The sequence below is a fragment of the Coenobita brevimanus genome, chromosome 71 (assembly GCF_032717465.1).
Source record: "Coenobita brevimanus isolate Jiangsu-jjx chromosome 71, ASM3271746v2, whole genome shotgun sequence".
In the NCBI taxonomy this organism is placed as follows: Eukaryota; Metazoa; Arthropoda; class Malacostraca; order Decapoda; family Coenobitidae; genus Coenobita; species Coenobita brevimanus.
Genome location: NC_137024.1, coordinates 52,843,194 through 52,866,651, shown reverse-complemented (window position 1 = coordinate 52,866,651; position 23,458 = coordinate 52,843,194). Strand labels below are relative to the sequence as shown.

Genomic DNA, 23,458 nt, shown 5'->3' with positions numbered 1-23,458 from the left:
GGTGAAGAGAGGAGAGAGCAGAATCCCAAGACTTTTCTTCCTTCAGAAATAAATAATTGTTCAGACCACTGTCTAGCTGTCTAACGCAACTTCAGAAATTATTGTCCAAGTTAGCCCTTGATTCTAACTTTTGAGAGGGATGATCGTAAAGTATTTCGTAAATCTCTGCCCTAACCGTAAGTCCTTCCTCTCGCCCTTGTTTTTCCTCCAGATGCGGGCCGGAGGGCAAAATATGTTAGAAAAAAAAAAAAAAAACGTGCTGCAAGTAGATTACACCAGTATGAAGTGCATTTTCGCGCATAACCAACGAGCAGGTATTTGTTATTCTTTTCCCTGTTGCTGTTTTAGTGGGATAATGGTTTTGTGAATCATAAAATTGACTTGATTGGTCCAGCATAAAGAGAAATAACCACAGCTCAAACTTTATCAGGTTAAAAGTTTTAGCTTCTAGAAACAGCACAACGGCCGGGTCGAGCCGGGCTGCTCATTGTAATTTTCTGCCCATACACTGACAGTATACTTTGGTCGCTAGCATTTAATAATGTATAACTTACACCAACAGCAATGCCAAAATTTATCAACGTTACCATCCCGTTAGCCTAACCACCTTTGCCGACCGTTACGGCTTACTTATAATCTGTTAGCAGGCTAGTAAATTTTATCTTCAAAACTTTTTTTAATACTTTTCTTTCTAATAAAGGCAGTCAAAAGCTTAGTGTATATTTGTCCAGAGTTTGATAAAGAGAGGATGGCTACTCTTTCTGTACCACGTTTTAGGGAGGATTTACACGGGCGAATGAATCAAGCACTGGAGAACGTTCACTTGAATGAGTACATAATCGTACATCCCCGTGGGCATTCTTTCATGTCCCGGGACCTCCATAGTAGAAGTAGGCTTCACTGTCCCCACTGCCATCACTCACATACTAGAATGTCAGGGGAGACTAGGCAGTTGCTTATGTGGAATTAATGTCATCCATAGGCTGTTGAAAGAAATGATGACGATTCGATACCCACTGAAACATTCGCATGACCCCGTTCAGGTTCGATTGTGCTCGCCAGATAGGCAGCGCATGTTCACTAGTGTTTGCTCATGTTCGTTCACAAAGTGTAACTCCACCAGTTCACAAAGCGTAACTCCACCCCAGGACTGAACGTAACACCCTATAATCGATGCAGTCTGTAACTCCACCCTTCAAAACCGTTTAAAACGAATAATTCAGAACCAAGATGGTTAAACAACTGATTAAAATCTCCCATAGGCCAAAGGAAAGGAATGTATAGAAAAATAAAAAGTGGAGAGGAACACTTACATAAACGGTACGCAATTTTGAATAGGGAAGTTGAGATGGAGATACCTTGAGCAAAACGAGGTTATGAAATTAAGGTTGCTAGTGAATCAAAAGTAAACCCAAGGGTTTTTACCAAATGTACTGTACTGTACCGTACGAAAAAATAGATAGGATAGGACCTCTCAACAGAATCAGGTATAACATTGCCAGTGAAGCTAAAGAAATGTGTTCATTCCTAAATCATTATTTCCTATCAGTATTCACCAAGGAAAATCTAGACCCGGTCCCTCAATCAGCAAATATTTACTTTGATAATACGTACAATATTCTTGGTAAAATAACCATTAGTAAGGAGGACGTATTGAAAGAAATTAATAAGATAAAACCTCAAAAATCGCCAGGTCCGGACGATATGCAAAAATTATAAAGGAAGCCAAAGAAGAGTTATGCCAGCCACTTTTAACTTTATTTAATGATTCTTTAAATTCAGAAGTTCCAGAGGCGTGGAAGACCGCAAACGTAGTGCCCATTTTTAAAAAGGGTGATAAAGCAGCTGCATCGAATTATCTCCGATAAGTCTAACGCCAATAGTAGAAAAAATGCTCGCCTCAGATTTAGCAAATAAAATTAGGAAACACTTTGAAAGATTTAATCTTATAAATGAAAGTTTGCACGGATTCAGGCAAGGACGATCGTTCCTCACAAAAACTTGTCATTCTTCTTGGAGGTCTATGAGGCGGTAGAGCGATGAAGTTTACGATATTACTGTATTTATTTTAGTAAAGCTTTTGATAGGGTCCCACATGCATGGCTAGTTAGAAAAGTTCGAGCAGACGGTATAGATGGCGATATCTTAAAATGGACAGAATGCTGGCTGGAGGGACGATAGACGAGAGTTTTAATAAATGGAACCAAGCCGGATTGGCGATTAGTAACTAACGGTGTACCACAGGGATTAGTACTTGGTCCCTTACTATTTATTGTATGTATAAATGATCGAGCCTTAGGAATCACTATCAGTTTTAGCATACTTGCCGATGACCCAAAAATAGGGCGTATTATTAACTGACGATTGCCTTACCTTACAAAAGGACCTCGAAATACTGTCCAAACGCTCTGAAAATTGGCAAATGGAATTTAACGTTGAAAAATGTAAAGTACTTAACGTTGGCAAGATCATTGGTGTTACTAAATACAGCTTAGATAACAAAGAAACTAGTAAATCTAGTCGTAATGGTTAGTAAAGACCTGAAACCAAGGCAACAGTGTATAAATGCAAATAAAGCAAATAGGGTCCTAGGATTTATTTCGCGAAGTGTGAGCAATAGGACATCTAAAGTAATTTTGCAACTTTATCTAGCATAAGTAAGGCCACATTTTGACTACGTCTTGCAGTTTTGGTGTCCGTACTATAGAATGGATATAAATTCGTCTGAAAATGTACAGAGAAGAATGACAAAAATTATACAGGATTTGCGGAACCTTCCATTTGAAGACAGACTAGAAAGACTAAGTCTGCACGCACTAGAAAGACGTAGAGTAAGGGGAGACTTAATTGAGGTGTATTAAGTGGATGAAGAGATAAAGTAAGGGAGATATTAGCGAGGTACTTAAAGTAAACACACAGGATAGAACTGGAAGTAATGGTTTCAAATTAGATAAACTTTGTTTTGGTAAGGTAATAGGTAGAAATTGTTTTGGCAACAGAGTAGTAGATGAATTGAATAACCTGCCTAGTGATGTAGTTGCTGCCCCTTGCACGAAGAGTTTGAATCATAAGCTAGATAAGCATATGACAAATAAGGGGTGGATGTAAAAAAAAAAGAATCTTGTAACCAGTACTAATTCATTCTTTTTCCTTTTCAGGTTACACTATGATAGTCTTTTTCACACTTGCCTATAAAATATCCGCCCCAGTTTTTCTATACTGCGTGGTGTTCTTTCTTTTTCCTGCCGGCCTCAGCTGGAGGGTTTGGAGGGCGGGGAAGAGCCTTCTTTTGCTATCTTTATCTCATACAAGTACAGTAGTTCAGTTACTCTGTTAGGAGCCACCTGGCATGGGCCAACTGGCCTACTGCAGTTATCCTCTCTGCTTATGTTTTTATTTTCTAAGACTGAACATCATACCATATAATCGATAAAGTAAGAATTTCGTTGGTTTGCTCACACGCAGATCCACGTTTCAGGTTCAGTATGAACTGCTCTGACATAGAATTGTTGCTTGATAATCCTATGTAATTCATAGTGGTACTGTACTTAGATTTTTAAAATAAATTGTTGCAGTGTCGGAAGTGATGTTATGACAGAAATTAGTTGTTGGAAGGACACAAGGCAAGAGTGAGAGCAGTGGAAATGAGTTACTTAAGAGGAGCCTGTGGAGTCACATGGAGAGACAGGCTGACAAATGAGGATATAAAGGAGCGTTGTGGTGTGGATGTGGATGTGATAGGAAGCGTTAGGAGGAATACGCTGAGGTGGTTTGGCCATGTGGAGAGGATGGAGGGTGAAAGACTGACGGAGAGAGTGAATGTGAGTAAGGTGGAGGGGGGGAGAGGGAGGGGGAGGCCGAGGATGAGATGGAGGGATGGGGTAGAGAGGTATATAAGAGAGGGGTGTGTGAGCGGTTTTAAAAATATATATATTTATCATCCCGACAATCCCGGCTGAGATATTAGATAAGTTTTAAGAATGAGATATCTGGCAACTTGCGGGGCCCCCCATCCAATATCTTGGAGGGGGGTTCCGCTAAGAACCTAGCCCCCCGGGCCCCCAAATCTCTAGGTACGCCCCTGGGTGTGAGTTGGGAGCAAGGCAGCGAAATGGCAGGGGACTGGACGACGTGGAGGCGATTTGTTTGTGGCCACCCCGAACGGGATTGAGGCGTCTGGCAATAGATAGATAGATAGATCTATCTGTAGCCAAGCGCCATAATCCCAGAAGGGATGGCTGTTTGTCTTTGAGTTTCAATAGTTGTTTTACAGGATGGGACACTGCCGCTCCACCAATCCATTTATTGACACGTAGGGAACACATATGGGTTGGCTATATGGTTACCACCCAGCATTGTCAATGGTTTCCTGGCTTACAGGATGGCTCAGTGGTAGAACATCAGGCTCAGGACCGGGGGGTCGTGAGTTCGAGCCGCACCCGGTAGCTATCATGCCGGGAGGGGTAGTGCCCTCCTGTAACCTAGTAGGGCTATGTGATTTAGCAAGGTTTAGCCCAGGGGAACTATTCCCTATCAGTGTAAAGTCACTTGAAAAGGAAAGAATAAAAGGTATAGGAAACATGGGAGAAATAGGAAGAAAGGAGGGCAGACAGAAAAAGAATGATAAAGGTGAAGGAAGAAGTAGGCATCATTACATCAAGTGAGTGGATGATGGTTCCTGCCACCCACCACTGTGTTAGTTGTCTGTCTATCTATCTATTGCCAGACGCCATAATCCTGTACGGGGTGGCCATTTGTCTCTAAGTTATTTGTTTTACAGGGAGGGGCACTAACCGTCCACCAACCCACTTGACACATAGGGAGCACGTATGGTTATATGGTTACCACCCAGCGTTGTAAATGGTTTCTTGGCTTACAGGAAACCATTTGGCTTGTCACTCAATGTAAAGCCACCTGTAATGGAAAGAAAAGCATTAAGTAGTGACAGGAAAGATGGGAGAAATAGGAAGAGAGGAGGGCAGGCACAGAAAAAGAATGATAAAGGCTAAGGAAGAAGTAGGCATCACTACATCAAGTGAGTGGATGATGGTCGCCACCACCTACCACTAATGTTAGTTGTGCAATGTGTAAATTAAGTTCTTAATGATGTTTGAGTGTGTGAGTTGTACATCATTGTTTGACATGCTAGTAAGAATGGTATTAGACTTTGCACGTTGGTACACAATGAGGGATTGTTGTCTGAGCGAGCCACATCAGTAAAGGGACATAATTTTGCAGGCTGCTGGATGTGTGTCAGGGCCAGGTGGAGCAGGAACGCCGGCTAAACCTGGTGCTGGTCCTGGAATACGTCAGTCAAGACCTCTACCACTACCTCCGTGGCTGCCCATCCCCTGGACTTGATCAGGCGAGAATCAAGGTACAGTACAGTATACTGTTTTCACTCATACTTTCATCTCACTGTCTTGCCAGTTTGATCATACTCTTTGCTTTTTTCACAGGTAATATGAGTGTAATGTGCTGTTGTAGTTTGTTGTACTGTTAATAAAATTAATCATATAAACTACAGAGTGAAAGTGTCATCAAGTAGCTGTTTTTGTGATATTTCAGTTTGCTTACAAATATTTGTGACCCAAATCAGTAGCCATGCATTTTTAAATAATGCCTTCTATGAAAATAAGTAAATGGGCTGTCTCTCTTTCATTTGGAGGTTGTAATGCAAATTGTTTTTGTGTTAATAACTTTTAGTACCGGTAACATTTTTTTCTTTTTTTTAACTGTAAAAAGATTAAATACATGGTTTTTAGTTGCACCTTACAAAGAGTTTTTGTAACTTACATCATCTTTATGTGGACAGAGCCTGATACACCAGATCCTATGTGGGGTGGACTTCCTGCACAGCAACCGCATCATCCACCGGGACCTCAAGCCACAGAACATTCTGGTAGACAGGAATGGAAAAGTCAAAATTACCGACTTTGGTTTAGCAAGAATATACGACTTTAATATGAGATTAACCACAATGGTAAGTTTGTTTAGGCTTTTTTTTTTTTTTTTTTTTTTTTTTTGTACAGTATTTGCACACACACTGCATGGTCTCTCCGCCCAAACTGTCTTCATTCCAGATTTTACATGAATGCAAGCCAGAAATAAATGAACCGTTTTGATAGTCAACACTATAATTGAATTAACAGTTTTTCATTTGCGTCGTTAGTACATTGTGTATTCTTAGTATTGTAGCATCTGATGTTGAACATAAATTTCCCAGACTGAACCCGCTGTTTTTCAGAGGATAATAAAGAGTTAAGGGAGGTCTATATTGTGCGATATAAGTAGTCTGTACCACCACACGATGCCCATTGTGAAGCACTGTACAGTATTGAACATCATTTTATAATGCATGTTTCTTTATCACACATCATATAAACTTCTACAGTAGCTATTTAGGTCCAGAAAGTTTGTATAACATGAGAAAATGATGTATAACACACGATAGGTGGGGGCGCCCATCATCCGCTCACTCAATGTAGAGTGATGCCATATGAGCTCTACACTGAGTGACAAGCCAAAATGGTTTCCTGTACCCTGGAAACCATTTACTTCACTGGGTGGTAACCATATAACAGGGGTTTCTGGCAGGGTTAAGTGTCCCCCAGATTCCCCTATCTAAAATCTCTTAATCATGGCAGTCGTTTCAGAGAGCCTCCGAGGGCCCAGTACTTGCGCAGGGCCCCAACCAAATGGGCAGACACGTGTGGCCATGTGCAATGTGAGAGGTGTGAATGAGGAGAGCAAGAGGGTGGAAGTGGTGAAGGTGTTCAAGAGTGCGAGATATGCTGTGATGGCATTGTGTGAAACGAAGATGAAAGGGTGCGAAGTGGAGGAGTGGGAGGGTGTGAAATGTGTAAGATCGGGAATGAATGGGAGAGGAAGATGTAAGGAAGGACTTGCTTTTGTTGATGAATGAGGTGTGGCAGAGTGGAATCAGAGATTACAAATGTGTCAGCTCGAGGTGTATATATGACAAGTTCAAGTTTGAGAAGGTGAAAGTGGCTGTAATTGTCGCGTATGCACTGTGTGAGGACAGGAGTGAGAGAGAGAAAAACAGGCTTTGGGATGAGCTGGGTGAAGTAGTAGGAAAAATGCCCAGGAATTATGAAGTGATCGTGATGGGGTATATGAACGGAAGAGTAGGCACTGGTCCTGAGCATGACATAATGAGTTGTTATAGAGTACCAGGAGAAGATGATAATGGGAATCGACTAAAGGGTATGTGTCAAGAGAGGAGGTTGTGCATTCGTATTTTGTATTTCAAACACAAAGATGCACATAAATATACGTGGTATAGAGGAAACGGGGATCATGTTGAAAGAAGCCTGATTGATTGAGTGCTCGTAGAGAGGTCGATGTGGAGGTCTGTCAGATCATATGATCATGGTATGCAAGATCAAGCTGAGAGGAGTGATGTGGATCAAGAGAGAGAGGAGCAGCCAGGAAGAAAGGCTGAAAGTTGAGAAGCTGAGGATCAAAGAAATGGCAGATGATTTTGGGACCAAAGTAGAGGACGAGTTAAAATCAGTGAACTGGAATGAATTGGATCTGGACAGCCTGTGGAATGCATATAGAGATTGCCCAGTTAGGAATGCTAAAGTGGTGTGTGGTGTGGCAAAAGTATCAACAAAAAAGAAGGGTACGGCATGGTGGGATGAGGAGGTTAAGAGAGCGGTGGAGGAAAAGAGGAAGAAGTGGCTAAAGTGGTTACAGGATAGGGTTCAGTTGAAATAAGAACTGAGTATATTGAGAGCAAGAAACACACAAAGAGACTAGTGAAGAGGAAAAAGAATTGGGTAAATGATGATCCGGGAAGAAAAATGAATGCGAACTACTCTGAGAATAGGAAGTTATTCTGGAAAGAGGTTCAGAAGTGTAGAAGTGAAAGTGGAAAGAAATGTGATGGTGTGAGGGATGCAGATGGTAGGTTACTAACCCATGGAGATGAAGTAAGGACCAGATGGAAAGAATATTTTGAAAGCCTGATGAGTGGGAATAGAGAGAGCAGAGTGGCTGTAAACATGATTGGTTCTGGGGGCATGCAGAGAAGGAATGCAGTGCCAGGAGATGTGACACTCGCACAGGTGAAGAGCGCTCTGAAGCGGCTGAAAAATGGGAAAGTAGCTGGGGTTGATGAGGTGTATGCAGAGATGCTTAAGTGTAGTGCAGAGAATGGAATGAAGTGCCTGTTGGAGATATGTAAGAAGGCATGGGTGAGTGAAACTGTGCCTGCAGAGTGGAAAAATACTGTGATTATACCCCTGTACAAAAATAAAGGTGAGCGAAGTGAGTGCAAGAATTATCGTAGCATAAGTTAATTGAGTGTGGTAGGGAAGGTACAGGTATATGGAAGAATGATTACAGAGAAAGTAAGAGAGATATCAGAAGTCCTAGTGAGTGATGAACAGGGTGGCTTTAGGAGTGGCAGAGGATGTGTGGATCAAGTATTTGCAGTGAGAAAGATAGCAGAGAAGGTTTGTGAGAAGGACCATAAGGTGTTTATGGCATTCATGGATCTAGAAAAAGCATACGACAAAGAAGACAGAGAGGGATTGTGGAAAGTTTTGCGCATGTATGGTGTAGATGGTAAGCTGCTAGGTGCTGTCAAGAGTTTTTATGATGGTAGTGAAGCATGTGTAAGGGTTAATGGGCATCTAAGTGAATGGTTCACAATCAGTGTGGGCGTGCGACAAGGTTGTGTGATGTCCCCATGGTTGTTCAATATGCATTTGGATGGGGTGATGAGAGAAGTAAAAACACAAGTAATGGAGAGAGGGATGGCTTTGGTAATGAATGGTGATAGATGGAATATCTCAAACTTGTTGTGTGCATATGATGCAGTACTGCTTGCAAGTATCGGACAAGAACTTGGTAGGCTAGTGCAGAGTTTTGCTGATGTCTGTGAGTGTCGTGCCTTGAGAGTAAATGTAGAGAAGAGAAAGGTAATGGTCATTGAGAGAGAAGGTAACTCCCAGTGTGATGTCACAGTGAATGCAGAGAGACTGGAATTGGTGAGAGATTTCAAATACTCGGGTACAGTGATAGAAAAGAGAGGAAAATGTTCAAAAGAAGTTGAAAGTAGAGTGGCACAAGGAAGAAAAAGTAGCTGGTGCTATGAAGGCCTTGATAAGAAACAGAGGCTTGAGTGTTGCAGCTGCACGAGGCTTACATGAGGGAGTGTTAGTGCCAAATTTAACATATGGGTGTGAGACTATGGTGTGGCATGCAAATGAAAAGTCAAGAGTAAGAGCAGTGGAGGTGGGACTGCTGAGGAATGTATGTGGAGTACAGAGGGTGGATAGGATACGAAATAATGTGATTCGTGAAAGGTGTGGAGTGAGAAAGTTGGTGGACACCAGAATCAAAGAGAGTGTCCTGAGATGGTATGGTCATGTGGAAAGAATGGATAACAATAGAGTGGTGAAAAAGGTATGCCTGAGCGAATTTGAAGGAGGGAGGAGGCAAGGTAGGCCAAGGAGAAGGTGGAGAGATATGGTGGATAAGCGTTTGAGGAAGAGAGGTTTGGAAGTCGGTGAGGCTAGGGAACTGACAAGAGATCGAGCTGGCTGGATTAATATTGTGAGGAGAAGTGCATGATCAGGGATTTTGGCACCCCTTGTGAGGATGGCAGTGTCCGGATTTACTCAGTCGGATAAGTTTGTGTGAAGCTGCAGAATGTGGTGAATGTTTTTGGTGTGTCCGGCGGAGCCAGGATTCCGGGGGCTTGGATGATGAGTGAATGGAAGTGTGGCCTATTTGGATTGGGCAAGTTTGTGCTGTCTGGACATTGCTACTCCTCACCCTGCCCTTGGGTGGAAAAGGAGGTCCGGATGATGATGAGATATTTATATATCTATCTATCTGTATAGATAGATAGATAGATAGATTGGTAGATCAATAGATAGATAGATGGATTCATAGATAGGTAGCTAGATATCATCATCTGGACCTCCTTTCCCACATTAGGGCAGGGTGAGGAGTGGCAGTGTCCAGACAGCCCAAATTTGCCAAATCCAATGGGCCACTTTTCCACTGACTCACCATTCAAGCCCCCGGAGTCCTGGCTCTATCTGATATGCCAAAAATATTCACCACAATCTGCAGCTCCGCATAAAAATATCCAATAGAGTCAGTTCAGACGCTGTCACGTTAAAAAGACGGGCCAAATCCCTGATCATGCACTACTCCTCACAATGTTCATCCAGCCAGCTCGATCTCTTGTCAGTCTCCCAGCCTCACTGACCTCTATACTTCTCTTCCTTACATACTCATCCACCATATCCCTCCACATTCTCCTTGACGTACCTCACTTCCTCCCTCCTTCAAATTCACATAGATATACCTTTTTCACCACTGCACTATTTTCCATTCTCTCCACATGACCATACCATCTCAGTGCACCTTCTTTGATTCTGGTGTCCACAGACTTCCTCACTCCACGTCTTTTATGAATCACATTAATTTGTATCCTATCCATCCTCTGTACTCCACGTACATTCCTCAGCAGTCCCATCTCCACTGCTTTCATTCCTGACTTTTCATTTTCATGCCACACCATAGTCTCACATCCATATGTTATAGTTGGCACTAACACTCCTTCATGCAAGCCTCGTGCAGCTGTAACACTCAAGCCCTTGTTTCTTGCCAAGGCCTTCATTGCACCAGCTACTTTCCTTCCTTGTGTCACTCTACTTTCCACTTCTTTTGCACATTTTCCTCATTTGTCTATCACTGTGCCAAGATATTTGAACTCTCTCACCAATTCCAGTCTCTCTCCATTCACTTGAACATCGCACTGGGAGTCACCTTCTTTCTCAATAACCATCACTTTACTCATTTCTACATTTACTCTCAAGGCACGACACTCACAGACAACAGCAAAACTCTGCACTAGTGTACCAAGTACTTGTCCGGTATTTGCAAGTAGTACTGCATCGTCAGCATATAAGAAGTTTGAGATATTCCATCCATTACCATATATTACCAACACCGTCCCATCTCCATTACTCATGTTTTTACTTCTCTCATCACCCCATCCATATATATATTGAACAACTTTGAGGACATCACACAACCTTGTCGGATGCCCACACCAACTGTGAACCATTCACTTAGATGCCCATTAACCCTTACACATGCTTCACGACCATCATAAAAATTCATGTCGGCACCTAGCAGCTTACCATCTACACTGTACATGCGCAAACCTTCCACAATCCTTCACTGTCTACTTTGTTGTATGCTTTTTCTAGATCCATGAATGCCATAAAAACCTTACAGTCTTTCTCACAAGCCTTCTCCACTATCTGTCTTACTGAAAATATTTGATCCACACATCCTCTGTCACTCCTAAAGCCACTCTGTTCATCACTCACTAGGACTTCTGATATCTCTCTTACTTTCTATATAATAATTCTTCCATATACCTTCCCTGCCACACGCAATAAACTTATGCCACAATAATTCTTCACTTACTTTGCTCACCTTTATTTTTGTACAGAGGTACAGTCACAGCCATTTTCCACTCTGCTGGCAGTTTCACTCATCCATGCCTTCTTACATATCTCCAACAAGCGCTTCATTCTTCTCTCTCCACTACTTAATCATCTCTGCATACACCTCATCAACCTCAGTTGCCTTCACATCTTTAAACCACTTCACAGCACTCTTCACCTGTGCGAGTGTCATGTTTCCTGGCACATTCCTTCTCTGCACACCCCCAAAAGTAAATCATGTTTACAGTGGCTCTGCAGTCTCTATTCCCATTCAGCAGGCTTTCAAAATATTCTTTCCATCTGATCCTTACTTCATCCCCACGGGTTAATAATCTACCCCCAGCATCCTTCACACCTTCACATTTCTTCCGCTTTCACTTCTACATTTCCGCACCTCTTTCCAGAATAACTTCCTATTTTCAGAGTAGTTCGCATTCATTTTTCTTCCTAGATCATCATTTACCCCCTTCTTTTCCTCTTCACTAGTTTCTTCATGTGCTTCATGCTGTCAATATATTCAGTTCTAATTTCAATAGAACCCCTGTCCTGTAACCACTCTAGCCACTTCTTCCTCTTTTCCTCCACTGCTCTCTTAACCTCTTCATCCCACCATGCTGTACCTTTCTTCTTTGTTGCCACATCACATACCACTTTAACATTTCTCACTACGCAATCCCTATATGCATTCCACAAGCTGTCCAGATCCATTTAATTCCCATTCACTGATTCTAACTTCTCCCCTACTTTGGTCCTGTATTCATCTGCCATTTCTTTGATCCTCAGCTTCTCAGCTTTCAGTCTTTCTCCCTGACTACAACTCTTTTTTCCTGGTCCACCTCACTGCTCTCAGATTGATCTTGCATACCACAGTCATATGTTCTGACAGACCTCCACATCGTCCTCTCATGGCCTTCGTATCAGCTGCCATTCCCAGCATCGACCTCTCTGTGTGCACTTAATCAGTCAGGCTCCTTTCAACACGATCCCCGTTCCATCTATACCATGTATATTTATGTGTATCTTTGTGTTTGAAATTTGAGTTACAAATGCACAACCTCCTTTCCCGACACATATCCTTCAGTCGCTTCCCATTATCATTTTCTCCTGGTACTCTATTACAACCCATTATGTTATCCACAGGATCAGTGTCTACTCTTCCATTCATATCGCCCATTACGATCACTTTATAATTCCTTGGCATTTCTCCCACTGCTTCATCCAGCTCATCCCAAAACCTGTCTTTCTTTTTCTCACTCCTGTCCTCACACAATGCATACGCAACAATCACTGCCACTTTCACCTTCTCAAACTTGAACTTGATATACATGCATCTCAAGCTGACAAATTTGTAATCTCTCATTCTACTCTGGCACATCTCATTCATCAACAAAGCAACTCCTTCCTTGCATCTTCCACGCCCATTCATGCCCAGTCTTTCACGTTTCATGCCCTCCCACCCCTCCACTTCACACCTTTTCATCTTTGTTTCACACAGTGCCATCATGGCATATCTTGCACTCTTGAATGCTTTCACCACTTCCACCCTCTTACTCTCTTCATTCACACCTCACACATTCCACATGGCCATGCAAATCTGCCCATTTGGCTGGGGCCCCAAGCAGGTATTGGGCCTTCCGAGGCACTCCAAAACAACTGCCAATATATATATATATATATATATATATATATATATATATATATATATATATATATACTGTATATCCACTCACTCAATGTAGTGCTGCTCTCGGGTGTCTGCCCTGTCCTCTCCTCCATCCTTCTTTCCTTCCATCTTCTTCTATCTTTCTTTCCTTCATTCTTTCCTCGTCCTTCTGCCTACGGGTGACTTTACAGTCCCTCTTCTGTCTTTCATTCCTTCATTCTTTCCTCTTCCTTCTGCCTGTGGGTGACTCTACACTGAGTGACAAGCCAAATAGTTTCCTGTACACCAGGAAACCATTTACTATGCTGGGTGGTAACCATATAACCAAATTTTGGCGCCTGGTGGTTTAGTGGGTAATTATTGTGCTCCAGTCGGATTGACCCAGTGAAGGTTTATATCCAAGGGGTGGTTGGAGTTTATTGGTCACGTAATGCCACTCATGGATGAGTGAGGTTGGTCACTCTCATCTTAAATGTCAGGACCAACTGCCTGGCCTCGGGCTCCTACGCTCCTCATGGGGCGACGTAGGATTGGATGGTGGATGGATGGATGGATGGATATATATATATATTCATCATCCAATACTACATTGCCCCATGGGAAGCATAGGAGCCCAGGGCTAGGCAAGTTGGTCCTGACATTTAAGATGAGAGTTAACAGCCCCATTCATCCCTGAGTGGCATTGCATGAGCAATAACCCCAACCATCCCTTGGATATAAACCTTCACCGGCTTGATCTGATTGGAGTGCCGTAATTACCCACTAAACTACCAGGCGCCATAATTTGGTTATATGGTTACCACCCAACGTAGTACACGTAAATGGTTTCCTAGTGTACAGGAAACCATTCGGCTTGTCACTCAGTGTAGAGTCACCCACAGGCAGAAGGAAGAGGAAAGCATGAAGGAAAGACAAAAAAGGGAATATAGATAGATAGATAGATAGACAGATAATATACAGATAGATAGATAAACAGATAGATAGATGTAGATATATATATATAATACAGTATATGTATGCAGGGTGACTTGAAAGTGAGAATGGAGTGCTAGGAAGATAAGAGTACAATGGCAAGATGGAAAGAGAAGACAGCTGGTTGGTTGGAAAGTTAAAGCAGGACAGTATGAGATTGAAAATAGAATAGTCAGTTGGTGAGATTAGGATGGTTGAACTGTGAGATTAAGGTGACGGGGGAAAGCAAATTGTTGTCATGAACGTGAATATGATAAAATTTATGTGTAAGATGATTAATATTATCATGTTGAGGGTATGGTGGTAATTATATATAAGGGATGAAGATAGTGTCATACTCTAGCAAAATGGAAGTGAGAATATGATCTACTTAGGAAATTGCAGTGATGAGTAACATAAAAAAGGACTAGCTGTGAGAGAATAGAAATATTAGTAAAAAATATGAGCAGCTTGGCATAATGTTTTGATAAGTGTATCAAATTCCAGGTGGTGACGTTATGGTACCGTGCCCCAGAAATTCTCCTAAGTACCAGTTATGCCACGCCAGTTGATATCTGGTCTTGTGGCTGTATATTTGGTGAACTCTTCCGGCGGACACCCCTGTTTGAAGGACACAATGAGGGAGACCAGTTGCGGAGGATATTTTAGTAAGTTTTGCAGGTTGTAGTATAAATCTGGTGTAGTTTAATAAGGAAACACGGCTTTAGAAATGCAGTGCAGTATGGATTGTCAGAAATCATTGCAAATCATCGCAGACAACGTTCTTATATTGTAATTGCCTCAAGATCTTTGAAAGTGACATGCCTTCACAGTGTTTGGTTGCATATGTTATATGGGAGATGATATTCAATCATAATTGTACTCTACATTGTTGGAAAAATATTATGCAGTTATTTTGACCAAAAATATGCTTTCATGTTTTAGAGATACCATTAAGTGGTGGCAGCTATCACCTACTCACTTAATGTAGTGCTGCCTGCCTCTTCGTTCACGTTTATCATTCTTTTTCTGTATCTGCTTTCCTCTTCCTGTTTCTTCCTCCCTTCCCGACACTCTTTCGCCTTTGTCTATCACCTTGCACTTTTCCTTCGTGCTGGAAGTTTGCTCTCTTTCGGCCTGTCCCGAAGAAGAGTGACTATTCCCAGCTCTCTATCGCCCACTACCTTTAACATCCTGTATTTCAAAAGTTTTTGAGTCTATTCTTAACAAAAAAATTTTAAAGCATTTTTCCTATCACAACCTTCTTTCTGCTCGTCAGTATGGGTTTCACCAGGGATGCTTCACCGGTGATCTTCTCATCTACCTTTTAGACTCCTGGTCATCCTCCTTTGTAGACTAACCTTTCAGACTCCTGGTCATCCTCCTTTGTAGACTATGTCAAAAGCTTTGCCATTGCACTTGACATCCCAAAGGCTTTCAATTGAGTCTGGCATAAATCTTTAATTTCCAAACGACCCTCTTACGGTTTCTATCCTTCTATTTGTGCATGCATCTCTAGCTTACTTTCTGGTCGTTCTATTGCTGCTGTTGTAGACGGCCACCGTTCTTCTCCTAGAGCTATCGTGAGTGGTGTTCCTCAGGGCTCTGTCCAATCTCCAGCTCTCTTCCTTTTATTCATCAGTGACCTTCTAAGCTCTACATCTAACCCTATCCACTCATACGCTGATGACTCCACTTTTCACCTTTACATTCGATTCCCACAGCGTCCATCTCAGCAGTTACTTCAACAAACAAGGGAGGAGGCTATGGCACACCTAGTGTCTGACTTAGCTCATATCTCTAATTGGGGTAAAAATAACCTTGTTGTTTTTAATGCGTCTAAAACTCAGTTCTTACATCTATCAACCCGACAGAATCTTCCACAGGAGTACCCACTGATTTTTAACAATAGCCACCTCAATCCTGCATCATCTTTAAACACTCTTGGGGTTTCATTCTCTCGGGATTTATCTTGGAAAGAACATTTTACCTCTCTTGTAAAATCTGCTTCCAAGAGATTGGGTGTGCTAAGCCAACTCCATACCTTCTTTACCCCTGCACAGTTGTTGACTTTATACTCGGGTTTTATTCGCCCCTGTTTAGAGTACAGCTCTGATGTGTGGGGAGGGTCCCCACACACAGCTCTGCTCAACAGGGTAGAGTTAAAGGCTTTTCGTCTCATTAACTCTGTTTTTCTTACTGACTTCCTTCAACCTCTGTCTCTTCGCCACACTGTTGCATCTTTATCTCTTTTCCATCACTGCTTCAGTGGTCACTGCTCCTCAGAGCATCTGTTTGCATCCCTCCACCAGTATGGTAGCCAAGTAGTACCCATCTAGCAACAAACTCTTATCCCATTTCTGTCCAACTCTCTAATGCAAGAGTTAACTGCTACTTCCAGTCCTTCATGTATGCTACAGGTAAACTGTGAAACTGTCTTACTCTGTTTTTCTTACTGCCTGCGATCTCCAGTCTTTCAAATGCAACAGGTCAGCTCTGAAATTGCCTCCCTCTCTCTGTTTTTCTTATTGCCTATGATCTCCAGTCATTCAAATACAGTGTGTCCAGGCATCTCAAAATGAATAGATCTTGAAGTTGGTTCTCTGTTGTCTTGTTTTTGTTTTTTCTTGGAAGGAGCAGTTTGCAGGCCATTGGCCTTTGGCTCCTTTTTCCTTGCATATATATATATATATATATATTACTCATCTTTCCTTCATGTGGCTCTGTGCACTGAGTGACAATCCTAATGGTTTCCTTAAACTCAGGAAACCATTTACAGTGCTGTGTGGTAGCCATATAACCAAAAAATGGGTAATGTGAAGCCTACTATAGTGTCTCCGTTAACTGGTAGAGAGATGCAAATGCAGTATCCAGGAACTAAACCTCCACACTCTTCCCCATGCCTCACCTTCCATCATAAAGGAACACCAGTTCACTGCATGGTGTGACCCTGCAAGGGTGATTGTGTTTCTGCATTTGATGTGCACAGCCAGAGAGATGAGGATTATTCAGTGACAACAAAAAGAGATACTGAAAACATATTGGTTTCTATACACTTTGTAGCTATTTCAGCATTTTGGCTCTACAGTGCAAAAGTGTGCTTCCTTACTTTGTATCCTAAATCAGTTTTAACACTGGTATTTAATTTCATTAGAATGTGGCAGAATTTAATGAAGGATCATACATTACTTTTTGAGGATACATACCTACATATATATATATATATATATATATATATATATATATATACATAAAGTCCTATTATTCGGCAGCTGATTATTTGGTAGATCCGATATTTCGGCAGTTTTGAGAAATAGTCCCATTTACGAAAATCGCTGATTGTTCGGCAGATGTCTGGATGGTGATGATGAATGATATATATATATATATATTTATTTATTTATTTATTCATATATATATATTTTTTAAATGATGGTTCATAGTTAGTTACACAGTTCATTATGTTAGTGCTTTGTATTTCAGTGTAATTGGCACCCCTCATGAGCGTGAATGGCCACAAGATGTGTCCCTCACTCGTAACAACTTTCGCAATCATCAACGCCGGCCTGTGAGAGATGTGGTTCCAGAGATTACAGATGATGCAGCTGATCTCCTCCAGGTAATGTTCTAGTGGTGTACTGTAGGTGAGTCATGAGGGGGAGAACTTAATTCTTTTGTTTCACATCTGCTTACTCCGTACTCATAATTAATCCTTCTTTCTTTCTCCGTGTCTAGTCTCTGGACATCTGGAAGTATTTTCATGTACAGGTAGTAATGTCTGCTACTTGAGTATCCTTGCAGTGTTATCCGTATGTGAATGTGTTCAAGAGTGTGAGATATGCTGTGATGGCAATGTGTGAAACAAAGATGAAAGGGTGTGAAGTGGAGGAATGGGAGGGTGTGAAATGTGTAAGATAGGGCATGAATGGGCAAGGAAGATGTCAAGAAGAAGTTGCTTTGTTGATAAATGAGGTGTGGCAGAGTGGAATGAGAGATGACAGATGTGTCAAGTTCAAGTTTGAGAAGATGAAAGAGGGGGTGATTGTAGCGTATGCACCATGTGATGACAGGAGCGAGAAAGAGAAAGACAGGTTTTGGAATGAGCTGGATGAAGCAGTGAGAGAAATGTCCAGGAGCTCTAAAGTGATGCATTTGTAACTTGTATTTCAAACACAAAGATGCATATAGATATGCATGGTATAGAGGGAACGGGGATCGTGGTGAAAGGAGCCTGATTGATTATGTGTTTGTAGAGAGGTCGATGCTGGGAATGGTTACTGATACAGGGCCATGAGAGGATGATGTGGAGGTCTGTCAAATCATATGATTGTGGTATGCAAGATCAATCTGAGAGAAGAGAGGTGGACCAGGAGAGAGAGGAGCAGTCAGGGAGATAGACTGAAAGTCGAGAAGCAGAGGATCAAAGAAATGGCAGATGAATACAGGACCAAAGTAGGGGAGGAGTTAGAATCAGTGAATAGGAATGAAATGGATCTGGACAGCCTGTGGAATGCATATAATGATTGCTTAGTTAGGAATGCTAAAGCGGTTTGTGGTGTGGCAAAAGTAACAACAAAAAAGAAAGGTATGGCATAGTAGGATGAAGAGGTTAAGAGTGCGGTGGGGGAAAAGTGTAAGAAGTAGCCAGAGTGGTAACAGGACAGGGGTTCAACTGCAATAAGGACTGAATACTGTATACTGAGAGCAGTAAACACATGAAGAGATTAGTGAAGAGGAAAAAGAATGAGGTAAATGATGATCTAGGAAGAAAAATGAATGCAAACTACTGTACTCTGAAAATAAGAAGTTATTCTGGAAAGAGGTTCAGAAGTGTAGATGTGACAGCAGAAAGAAATGTGAAAGTGTGAAGGATGTAAGTGGTAGATTATTAACCCATGGGGATAAAGTAAGGACCAGATGGAAAGAATATTTTGAAAGCCTGATGAATGGGAATAGAGAGAGCTGAGCCACTGTAAACATATTGGTTTTGGGGGTGTGCAGAGAATGAATGCAGTGCCAGGAAACATGACACTCACACAGATGAAGAATGCTGTGAAACGGCTGAAAAATGGGAAAGCAGCTGGGGTTGGTGAGGTGTATGCAAAGATGATTAAATGTAGTGGTGAGAGCGGAATGAAGTGCTTCTTGGAGATATGTAAGGACGCATGGGTGAGTGAAACTGTGTCAGCAGAGTGAAAAAAGGCTGTGATTCTACCCCTGTAGAAAAATAAAGGTGAGCGATGTGAGTGCAAGAATAATCGTGGCATAAGTTTTATTGAGTGTGGTAGGGAACATATATGGAAGAATTGTTATAGAGAAAGTAAGAGAGATATCAGAAGTCCTAGTGAATGATGAACAGGTTGGCTTTAGGAGTGACAGAGGATGTGTGGATCAAATATTTGCAGTAAGACAGATAGTGGAGAAGGCTTGTGAGACAGTCTATAAGGTGTTTAAGGCATTCATGGATCTGGAAAAAGCATACAACAAAGTAGACTGAAAAGCATTGTGGAAGGTCTTGTGCATGTATGGTGTAGATGGTAAGCTGCTAGGTGCTGTCCAGAGCGTTTATGATGGTAGTGAAGATTGTGCAAGAGTAAATGAGCATCTAAGTGAATGGTTCACGATCGGCTTGGTCATGCGACAAGGTTGTGTGATGTCTCCATGTTTGTTCAATATATACATGGATGGGGTGATGAGAGAAGTAAAAACGTGACTAATGGAGAGGGGAATGGCGTTGGTAATGAATGGTGATGGATGGAATATCTCAAATTTGTATGCTGATGATGCAGTATTACTGGCAAATACCGGACAAGAATTTGGTAGACTAGTACAGAGTTTTGCTGATGCCTGTGAGTGTCGTGCTTTGAGAGTAAATGTAGAAAAGAGTAAAATGATGGTTACTGAGAGAGAAAGTGACTCCAAGTGTGATGTTACAGTGAATGGAGAGAGACTGGAATTGGCACAGTGATTGAAAAAATGAGGAAAATGTGCAAAAGAAGTTGAAAGTAGAGTGACACAAGGAAGGAAAGTAGCTGGTGCAATGAAGGCTTTGACAAGAAACAAAGGCTTGAGTGTTGCAGCTGCACGAGGCTTGCATGAAGGAGTGTTAGTGCTAACTTTAACATATGGATGTGAGACTATGGTGTGGCATGAAAATGAAAAGTCAAGAGTGAGATCAGTGGAGATGGGACTGCTGAGGAATGTATGTGGAGTACAGAGAATGGATAGGATACAAATTAATGTGATTCATAAAAGACGTGGAGTGAGGAAGTCTGTGGACACCAGAATTGAAGAAAGTGTACTGAGATGGTATGGTCATGTGGAGAGAATGGATAACAGTAGACTGGTGAAAAAGGTATGTCTGTGCGAATTTGAAGGAGGGAGGAGGCAAGGAGAAGGTGGAGGGATATGGTGGATGAGTGTGTGAGAAAGAGAGGTTTGGAAGTCAGTGAGGCTAGGTGACTGACAAGAGATCGAGCTGGTTGGATGAATATTGTGAGGAGAAGTGCATGATCAGGGGTTTGGCACCCATTTTTAACGTGACAGCATCCAGACTGACCCTATTGGATACGTTTGTATGAAGCTACAGAACATGGAGAATGTTTTTGGTGTATCAGATAGAGCCTGGATTCCAGAGGCTTGAATGTGAGTAAATGGAAGCATGGCTCATTGAACTGGGCAAGTATTGGCTGTCTGGACATTGCTACTCCCCACCCTGCCCCAATGTGGGAAAGGAGGTCCAGATGATTATGATGATATATATATATATATATATATATATATATATATATATATAGATAGATAGATAGATAGATATATATATATATATATACATACAGTACCCTCGCGTCCAACACGGTAATATTGTCATGCACAGGTCCCGTGTTGGACCAAAAACGTGTTGAACAAACAACAGAGCTTATGGGGAAAAATGAATTATGTCAGCAACCCTAGGAAAAGTCACCCTAAATACCTACCATATACCTTTACATATATTGATACTACTGTAATTATAATAAATGGTGCTGTACTATGAATGATAACTAACCTTTTAGGATAGTGTTGGTGGGCTTGCTGGGAATGGAAGGCTGTAGGTAGTCCTACTTGGTCCCTGGAGGATGGCTGCTGGCATCACTAGCGGGTAATGGCTGCTGCTCCTCCTCAACCTCCCTCATAAATCCTGCAAAATCACACTCAGAATCACTATCCTCATCCACATCCATGGAAGGTCCTGCTTCTGCCTGTCCTAGCACTCCGTAAGCCTTCTCTGCTGCCAGGATCTTGTCTTGGTTTTTTATTATGGTCCTCACGCTGGCTTCATTCACATCGTAGGCCTTGGCGATGTCCACTTTCCTCTCCCTTTTCTTCTTCCTCTTGAGGATTTCTAGCTTGGTGGCCTGAGGGAGGTGCCGCCACTTCTTGGGGTTCTCAGAAGGCTTCCTAGGCATCGTGAGCAGGATAAAATGCAGTAGCAAGGGCAGAAAATGCAGCGTGAAAAAAGCACCTTCCAATGCGAATTATGCGACTGAGTGCCACTGTGGCGGGAGAAATTTAAACAAAACATCACGTGAGAGCAGGAGCATTTTTGATTGGGCGATATCACGATCACGTCACGATGGCGGGTGGGGGAGGCAACTTGATCAGAAGTTTTGATTGGCTGTCAGCATCACAGGAACGTCCAGTATGACTGTGTTTGACGAGGGGTGATCGTGCATATATATATATATATATATATATATATATATACTGTATCATCGTCATCATCAGCCATTTTAGTATCCACTGCAGGACTGGCCTATCCCGACCGAAGTCGGGATGGTACAGCCAATGTATCTCTACCAAGTGGCTTAGGCTGTCTGGTAAAGACTGTATGTAGGGTGAGAAGTGCTTGTAAGTGTAACTGTAGTGTTGGAGTGGCTTTGGATGTGTGTGTAGTCTGAACTAAGTGTAATCGGCCCATGCAAGCCGACTGGGTGCAAGCATACTTTATAGTAAGCGACACTGGTTCAACTACAGCACCCCTGTGTCCGCCAGTGCAGTACACTCCCAAAGTTTATTACCCTGGCGGGGCGCGAACCCTAGTTCACCCGTATATATATATATATATGCACACACACACACACACACACAGCCCAAAGAAACATTAAAAAACCACACTAACTTCTACATAGCACCATTAAATTTGGAATTCACAGGGGTATAGCATGAAGTAATGCAGTACTTATTCAGCCTGCAATAGTATATACCAAAGCAAAACTTAAGCTACTCTATGTTTTGTTATCACTAGTGTCTACCCAGGCTGCTTTACTGTTGTTGCAGGTTGTGTGTGTATGTGTGTGTGTGTGTGTGAGTGTATAAGAGAGAGAGAGAGAGAACTTCAGACTTTGTTTTTTATATTACTTTTTTTGTTTTAAATTCATTATTAATTATTATTTTTCTTTTCACTAGAAAATGCTAGCATTTGAACCAAGTATGCGCATCTCAGCCTTTGATGCACTGCGTCATCCATACTTCTGGGAACTAAACACTCCACGGGTAATGGCTACCAGTAATCGGTCCACACCCACTCAGCAGGTGCTAAATCCAACTCCTGCCCCCCACCACCACCACCACCATCACCACCACCACCCTCGTCACACCCCACCCTCACCTGCGCCCCTCACTTCGGGTTCTACCACCACTCCAACCAGACAGGCTGCCTTGTCCTCTCAGGTAGCCACGAATGACGAGAATAACCCAAATGCAGTTAATAGTGCCAATACGAATGCCATAATATCAAGAGTGCCTGAGCCCAAGGCAACAGAGCGTGCTATGACCACTGCCAATACATCAACAAATACAGAAATGACATCAACTGTCACCACCCCTTCAACCACTAGTGGTCCTTCTCCCTCACCATCACGCACACCCAATAACTCTAGTAATAAGTAGTGAATGTAACTGACAATTCAGAAATTTACTCAAAGCTCATATCATTATTCTAATAAGGACTGAAAGTATTTATGAGAATGTGAAAGACTTGTTATTAGTGAAGTGCAAGTGAAATGTGAATAGAGACGTGGCCATTTGTAGTGACGTATTAGAATTTTATCATAAAGTATCAGAGTGCAGCGGATGAAGATTTCAATATATCTTTAATGTTGCATGCAGTATGTTAAATGTTTGTACAAATTATGTCAGCAAAGTTGCTCTGTCCCACCTCCTGTGCCTTACTAGTGGTGCCTATGTGAGCAACTGACCTGGCCAGCTGTAGGAGTTGTACTCCTTATCTTCACAAACAAGTTCCTCTCTGTGTAGTTCTCCCAAGAACTAAACTTAATGTTACTGATGTTCATATGTG

At 42.0% G+C, this 23,458-nt stretch overlaps 1 protein-coding gene across 1 annotated transcript in view; it reads left to right on the top strand.

The window, feature by feature from the left end:
• The window catches only part of LOC145406780 (cyclin-dependent kinase 4-like), a 236,115-nt gene extending 213,066 nt beyond the window's left edge, over window positions 1-23,049 (top strand). Inside the window, exons 3-7 of the mRNA XM_080277877.1 lie at window positions 5,239-5,377; window positions 5,816-5,983; window positions 14,626-14,786; window positions 17,602-17,737; window positions 22,567-23,049. Of these exons, the coding sequence (XP_080134003.1) occupies window positions 5,239-5,377; window positions 5,816-5,983; window positions 14,626-14,786; window positions 17,602-17,737; window positions 22,567-23,049 (1,087 nt within the window). The remainder of the gene's footprint in view (window positions 1-5,238; window positions 5,378-5,815; window positions 5,984-14,625; window positions 14,787-17,601; window positions 17,738-22,566) is intronic.
• Window positions 23,050-23,458: the final 409 nt, after the last annotated feature.